Source organism: Barbus barbus, assembly GCF_936440315.1.
Source record: "Barbus barbus genome assembly, chromosome: 30".
NCBI classification, from domain to species: Eukaryota; Metazoa; Chordata; class Actinopteri; order Cypriniformes; family Cyprinidae; genus Barbus; species Barbus barbus.
The window spans coordinates 21,684,902-21,692,722 of record NC_136758.1 but is presented as its reverse complement, the minus strand read 5'-3'; the positions used below and the strand labels follow the sequence as shown (position 1 = coordinate 21,692,722).

Genomic DNA, 7,821 nt, shown 5'->3' with positions numbered 1-7,821 from the left:
TCCATTGCTGAGCAAGTAATGTAATGCTACATTTATCCAAAATGGACCTAATGAAGAAACAAACTCATCTACATTGGGGATGACCTGAAAGCGAGTAACTTTTCAGCAAATGTTAATTTCTGGGTGAACTATTTCCTTTAACTCCTAATAATACTGCTTTTTTATGGTAAATGTGAAATGAGGAAGCAAACAGTGCAAAATACCATTTGAGAACAGATATGGATGTCCCACTTCTGGCTGGGCTTGTTCCAAGACTTAACAGGCTTTGAGCAGGTTAACAGCAGAGAAAGCAGTGATACAAACATTTGAGCATTTAGTAGCAGTATATACTCTGCCTTATGTGAGAGTAAGGTCAAGGTCAAAATATTAGTATAATAAAAGATTTGTAATTACGTTTGCAAATACAGTGCACCATGATACACACACACATACAAACATAACACTACACAAAACTGAATAACTGGATAGATAAAAACAACATGAAGTATAGTACAGTGGCGTAAATGGTGCACTCCCCCTTCATTCATCCGTAGGGAAGTAAAGAGATTACATTCTGCTATGTGGGGCAATTGATTGCGACATATAATTTACTTCCTATGCCTTATTTCTTCCACTCACTAAACCACAGCAACAAAGCCACTGACAATATAATAACTGCTGGACAAATGACATTCATCACATTCTTATTTTTAAAGAAACATATTGCTATAAACATGTTATTGTTGATTTACACATGATTTTTTTTTTTTTTTTTTTGACAATGAAGCTGCTGTGATTTCAGCAAAAAAAAAAAAAAACACTGCAAGTATCACATGCAGTTCATATGGTTTGAGTGATTTTTGAAGCTTTGCATGATAACATTAAACTTTGTTGATATTCTCTGAAAAGGTTCTAAATTTGCAATTGTGTAATTTGAATATGCACATATTTAAATTTGGTGCATTGTGATTTTGGTGCAAATCAAGAACCATCAACATTTGGAATTATACTTTATAGTCATATCAACACAACATTTATAATGATTTTTCTCAGAGTCTTTTAAGTTTATTAAAGGTAAATACTTTTAAATACTGTGGTTCTCACAGTGTTATACAATTCAAGAAAATAGTATCTTAGGTAAAATAAGATAGCTTGTGATTTATAGAGTTGTCTGCTGCTTAAGAGTTCATTTTTAGAAATGATAGAGCAAAGGCCACAATGTGGAGAACAATAAAATAAGAGTATAGTACCAATTGAAGAGTATATACCAATTAAATACCAGTGTTTTGCTTGCACAATTACAGCAACCTTACTGAAAATAAACCAAAAAAGAACACACCTGAAGCTGAACTTCTACTTCTCCGGTCACCTTACAGCAATGCTGGGCATCTTTTGTACCCACTGGAGGCTTCAGACCTATTACCAGAGTGATTACATTTGGCAGCTCCAGCCTCAGCTTTTTGATCAAGATGGATGGATTTTTTTATTCTGGGCAGACACAGGCTTAATGTTGGCTCTGGGTTTGCCTACAGAGGTCGAGTCTAATTAAGAGATGGAAAGAAAGTGATAAGGAAAAAGCACCCATTGTCCTTTTCTGACTCAGCAGAGAGAGAGAGATTTTCCATTTCTGACTCATCAAGAGAAGGAGAGACAAAGCAGAGGAGAAGAGATTGAGACAACAGTACATCAATGAAGTGTTGTGTTAGAAATATGAATATGATAGCCACATGCACAATTCTAAGGAATGGTTCTCTCATTTTATCTAAAAGCACATTTATTAAAACTTACTATTGAAAAAAAAAAAGACACATACACATACATTGCACACACATGCAATTATGGTTGAAGTTATGTGACAATTATAGTGTGATTCACATACACTACAATTAATAAAAAAAAAAAGAATGCATATAACAAGGTAACATTGACTACATTTTAAGGATATTTTAATAGACAATTTATATATATACACACACACACAGTGGTGTGTAAAAGTGTTGGCCCCCTTCCTGATTTTTTTATTTTTTTGCATGTTTGTTTCAGCTCAAACACATTTAAATATTAAAGATAACAAGTAAACACAACATGCTGTTTTTGAATGAAGTTTTTTTTATTATGAAGGGAAAACAAAATCCAAACCCACATGGTCCTGTGTGAAAAAGTGCTTGCCCCCTAAACCTAATAACTGGTTGGGCCACCCTTAGCAGCAACAACTGCAATCAAGCGTTTGTGACAACTTGCAATGAGTCTGTTACAGCGCTGTGGCGGAATTTTGGCCTACTCATCTTGGCACAATTGTTGTAATTCAGCCACATTGGAGGGTTTTTTGAGCACGAACCGCCTTTTTAAGGTCACGCCACAACATCTCAATAGGATTCAGGCCAGGACTTTGACTAGGCCACTCCAAAGTGTTAATTTTGCTTTTCTTCAGCCATTCAGAGGTGGATTTGCTGGTGTGTTTTGGATCATTGTCCTGCTGCAGACCTCAAGCTGAAGTGAAATGCTGTGGTACTTTTACGCCAGATGTAATGGGACACACACCTTCCAAAAAGTTCAACTTTTGTCTCATCAGTCCACAGAGTATTTTCCCAAAAGTCTTGGGGATCATCACAATGTTTTCTGGCAAAACTGAGACGAGCCTTTATGTTCTTTTTACTCAGCAGCGGTTTTCGTCTTGGATCTCTGCCATGCAGGCCATTTTTGCCCAGTCTCTTTCTTATGGTGGAGTCATGAACACTGACCTTAACTGAGGCAAGTGAGGCCTGCAGTTCTTTAGATGTTGTTGTGGGGTCTTGTCAACTCTTGGATGAGTCGTCGCTGCGCTCTTGGGGTAATTTTAGTCAGCCGGCCACTCCTGGGAAGGTTCACCACTGCTCCATGTTTTCACCATTTGTGGATAATGGCTCTCACTGTGGTTCGCTGGAGTCCCAAAGCTTTAGAAATGGCTTTATAACCTTTTCCAGACTGATAGATCTCAATTACTTTCTTTCTCATTTGTTCCTGAATTTCTTTGGATCTCACCATGATGTGTAGCTTTTGAGGATCTTTTGGTCTACTTCACTTTGTCAGGCAGGTCCTATTTAAGTGATTTCTTGATTGCGAACAGGTGTGGCAGTAATCAGGCCTGGGTGTGGCTAGAGAAACTGAACTCAGGTGTGATAAACCACAGTTATGGGGGGGTGGGGGTATAACAGAGTATAACCAGCAGTGAAATGTAAGTAAGTGTAGCTCTGCTGTGAGCAAAGCCCCCCCAAAATACAGATCGCTTGCAAAAACTCCCCTCTACGGAAATCTTTAGTAAAAGGCGAAAGATTTATGCGACAATGAAGAGAAACTCAGGTTTAAAAACTGCATGTTGTGTTTACTTGTGTTATCTTTGATTAATATTTAAATTTGTTTGATGATCGGAAACATTAAAGTGTGACAAACATGCAAAAAAAATAAAACATCAGGAAGGGGGCCAACACTTTTTCACACCACTATATATATATATATTATATATATGTTACCTCCATCTTTTTGGGCCTCACCCTTCAGCTCAGTTATTGCTAACCAAGGCAATTTTCCCATGACAAACAACAACACATCAGATAAAAGGATAACACAACAGAGATTGTAAAGAGCAAATATCAAGGGGGCAGAAAAAATGTAATAGTGCACTTACACAATTTGAGTGCATCCCATCCACAGAAATTATTAATTAGAAGTTTGCACGGTTCCTGGAAACACATTATAGCTGCAATTCGTGCCTGACAGGATTAACTGTGGACACAGTAAATGACACATTATTGTGGATGGTGAAGCTGGGATTCAGCAATTTGGTTTCAGCTGTGAGCTGAGCAGAGAGTGATGTGGAAGAGACTTGTTGAGCAGATAACTGCGTCCATCATCCGATGCTTGGCAGCTAAAATCTGCTCTCTAGCCTGAGGGCATTAGTATAGCGGGGTTTGGACTTCCTGACTGCTGGCTGTTGCCTTCAGGCTGGGGGAAGTGAGGGCTTTTCTGTGATGCTCTGCTCCTGTGGCCCCTCAACTGGGGTCTAACCTGAAAAAGCTAACCTGGGAGGGACGTACAGGGTGTAACTGATCCAAAACTTGCCCTCTGGATAAAAAAAAAAAGACTAGCTGAGATGTACTCTTTAACATCTGATACAGGTCTAGCTTACAACATTTATGCCGTTACAAGCTCTTGATTGTACTGCATGCAATGCATTCAGAGAAAACTACTTATATAGGCTATGTCAAATGTAATTGAGAAAAAAAAAAACATTAAAGCATTAGTTTACCCCCCCAAAAAAACATTTACCCTCATGTCATTCAAAAAACAACATACATAATTCTGTAGATATTTTATAGTTATTATTATTATTTGAAGACTGCCCAAACTCCACTATGCACTTCATTTACATTTACGCATATTCAAACTTCATCTATCGTGATCAGATCATCATGACCGATGTCAATGTCATTCTTATTTTAAAAATTTTAATATGGCGGCATGCATGGACCATTTTCAGTAAATAACAAATTAAATTTAAGGTCACACAGGATCATCATTTGAGTTTGGATGACCTATAGAATCAGGGATATTATCTTTAACTAAACCTAAAAAAAATTAAAAATAGCACTTAAAACATTAACTGAAATAAAATAAAATATTTCAGGAAGTTGGCAAGGCAGCATTTCTCATTTTCATGTATTTACATTTAAGTATTAAAATAACTAAAACTAAATAAACTAAAATGAAAAACTAGAACATTAAAAAAAAAACTATACAGACATTAACCCTCTGGGGTCTGAGGTGATTTTGGGGCCCTTGAGATTTTTTGACATGCCCTGATATTTGTGCTTATTTCAGCTACTTATAACATACTATTGACCAACATGTCGTTTTTTTGTATTCAGCACAAATACTACAATAATATGTGACCAAGATGGATGTACATGTTTGCATTTTTTAGAAAAAAAAATATTATGCGTGGTTAGTAAGTTTTGGGAAAAACAATGTAGCTGAAATAAGGCCATAAAACCCACACTAAATAGTCCTGTTGTTTAGTTAAATAATGTGTAACACATAAAACACAAATAACACATAGAAAATATGTTTTGGTTCACAGATAAATTAATTTAATGTGAAATTTGACACAAAGCACAAGATGAAAAAGGAAACCCGCAAACAAACACAAAAAATAAAAACACTCCCATTTATTGATCCAACATTACATATAAACCACAGGTTCACTCAAAAAAGAAAAGGCCCAAAATAAATTACTTATATTTTTATGTTATTCTGTAACTGTTGTATTAAAGTGTTTGATATGTTCTGAAATCTGAAGGAATGTAAAATGAAGACTTCCCATGAAATTCCGCAGACGTGATGCTGATGCTGAATCCAGAAGTCATTTAACAAGTCTGAGATACTGCATGATGCAAACTTACTTACAGTACTGTGAAAAATATATTTTGGATACTTCAAAAGAAACTAAACATGCATGGAGCATTTGCTCACACATACTGATCACATGACTAATTAATCACATGATCAGTCAACTTTCGAGACTATGGCTGTCTGTTAAGTTAAAAAAAAGACTCTTTCCCTTTCAGCTCTTATTAAAAACGGTCCATGATCAACCCACAATTCACTCAGCAGTGTGTTGAGTTCAGTACAGAGGGCGTAATGGCTTGGTTCAAGGCTCTCAGTTTGTGTAGGGCAGGCAGTTGAGGAGGTAAGAGACCCATCTGGCCATCGCGGAGCTGCGGAGCCACAGCACAAGTTCATACAGATCTATCTGACACAGAGACCAACGCTCAGACAGAGAGATCTGCAGTCGCCTGGTCCGAGACTTGGTTTTACTCCTCTTGTGTCTAAAAGAAAGGCAACAGAGAAAGATAAGAAAGACTAAGATCCAGTAGAGGAGAGGTGAGATTACACTGGTTAAAGTAAATGATTCAGATTGTGTTGGCTCGGGTTTGTGGTATAAGTGAGGACCTTTAGAAAGTCCACACTAGGTCATGTAATATTAACAGTGTGTGTGTGAGAGAGAGAGAGACAGACAGACAGAGAGAGACAGCAGTGTCAAGGCCGTAGTAAGTGGGATGTCCTTGGGGGGAAAACAATGACTCCTCCGCTCTCCTGAATGCATCTCACATTGTCACAGCGAACAGCTTTGAACTGACAAACAGTAAGTGAAATCGCATTAATTTCCTTACACATTCCCTTGGGAAAAAGTAAGATGAGGGGAGTGAGAAATAAGAGGAGGGTAATGGTGAAATTTGCTCTAATTTCTGAGTATTCGAACCGTACAAAGCTTTTTGAGGTGGACAAGTTTGACTTTTTAGACCATAGCTGCTTTCAGGCTGGAGATGTCACGCTGGTATCATTTCCACCATCTGACAGGAGCACAGTGACAGCATGAACAGAATACAGGCTGAAAACAGAAAGCAGGGACTGATGGGAACCCTGGAGTCAGTCACGAATCGTCATCCGTCCTACTTTTCCAGAAATCTTGCAAAAATGTCAACAGTAACTTGTTGCATGCTCGGCACACAGATTTTTGATTTTTGCCAGATCTGCCAAATCTAGGAGAACTGAGCTGAGAAAATGTAACAAAATATTTCTTACCAGTCATAGAAGTAGATTTAGCATTATATTCATATAACACACACACACACACTTTTAAATTGGATTTTTCCTGCAAAATCTAATCTACACACCTAATCAAAAATTTCAAGCCAGTAAGATCCTGAATTTTCCCCTCACAAATCTGAAATATAAACTCAGAAATGTGAGATATAAACTCAGAATTAAAAGAAAAAGTCAGAATTGTGAGATGTAAATTCACAACTATGAGAAAAAATCTGAAATGTGAGATAAAAAGTCACAATTTATTAATTTTATTCCATGGTGGAAACCACCTTCCATCAAAAAGTGCAATGTTGTGAAATATTATTACACTGTAACCTGCTTTCTATTCTTACCATATTTTAAAACATAACTTTTTCTTTTGATGGCAAAGCTGTTTATTTTATTTATTATTTGTAAACTGCGACGCATTCTTTTTTTCAGGATTCTATTATGAGTATAACGTTCTAAAGAACAGCATTTATTTGAAATGTAAATCTTTTGCAACATTATAATGTCTCTACTTTTACTTTTGGTCAACTTGATCCATCCTTGCTGAATATAAGTATTAATTTCTTCCAAAAAAAGATCTTACTGACCCCAAACTTTTGAACTGTAGTGTAATGTGTGTGCGTGCATGTGTGTGTGTGTGAGTGATTCCATAGCCAAAGCCAATTTTTACATGTGGCACTATAGTTAATTTTAGATCCTGCAGGTATATATTTAGAGAGTATTACTTGGTGAATCTTGTGAATTATCCATATTTAATATATCAAAATGAGATATAGTGCATGTTGTCACAGCTGAGCGGGAGATGAATTATTAAGCCAGCTCAGCGAGAGGCCTTTCAGTCTGTCTGTCCCTGCCAGCAGACAGAGAATGACAGAAAGAGTGAACCCAGCATGCACCTCCAGTCCTCCTCGTTTCTCATTTCCATGCATGTGTTCGAAACCTGAAAATGACTACCTTCACAGGAAGCAGTGGCATTAATGCACATTTGAATAATATATATTATAACATCCTGTCTTCATCTGGTAGATTTTTGAGAGCCGCATAAATGCATCTTCGCTGCGTATGATATCCAACAATCCTATGTGGGCGGCTCAGTGGTTGGTAGAAAGAATCAAAATGAAGTCTGATGGAGGGGTTGAAAAAAAACTTAACATCAATCATCTAAACCTAGAAATAAGTCTTGAGTAGTCTTAAATTATTTGCTTGGTT

At 37.0% G+C, this 7,821-nt stretch overlaps 1 protein-coding gene across 1 annotated transcript in view; it reads right to left on the bottom strand.

Annotated features, from left to right (window-relative positions):
- Positions 1-5,086: 5,086 nt before the first annotated feature.
- The window catches only part of LOC306850308 (aarF domain-containing protein kinase 1-like), a 119,291-nt gene continuing 116,556 nt past the window's right edge, over positions 5,087-7,821 (bottom strand). Inside the window, exon 11 of the mRNA XM_079385874.1 lies at positions 5,087-5,843. Within this exon, the coding sequence (XP_079242000.1) occupies positions 5,675-5,843 (169 nt within the window). The 3' untranslated portion in view covers positions 5,087-5,674. The remainder of the gene's footprint in view (positions 5,844-7,821) is intronic.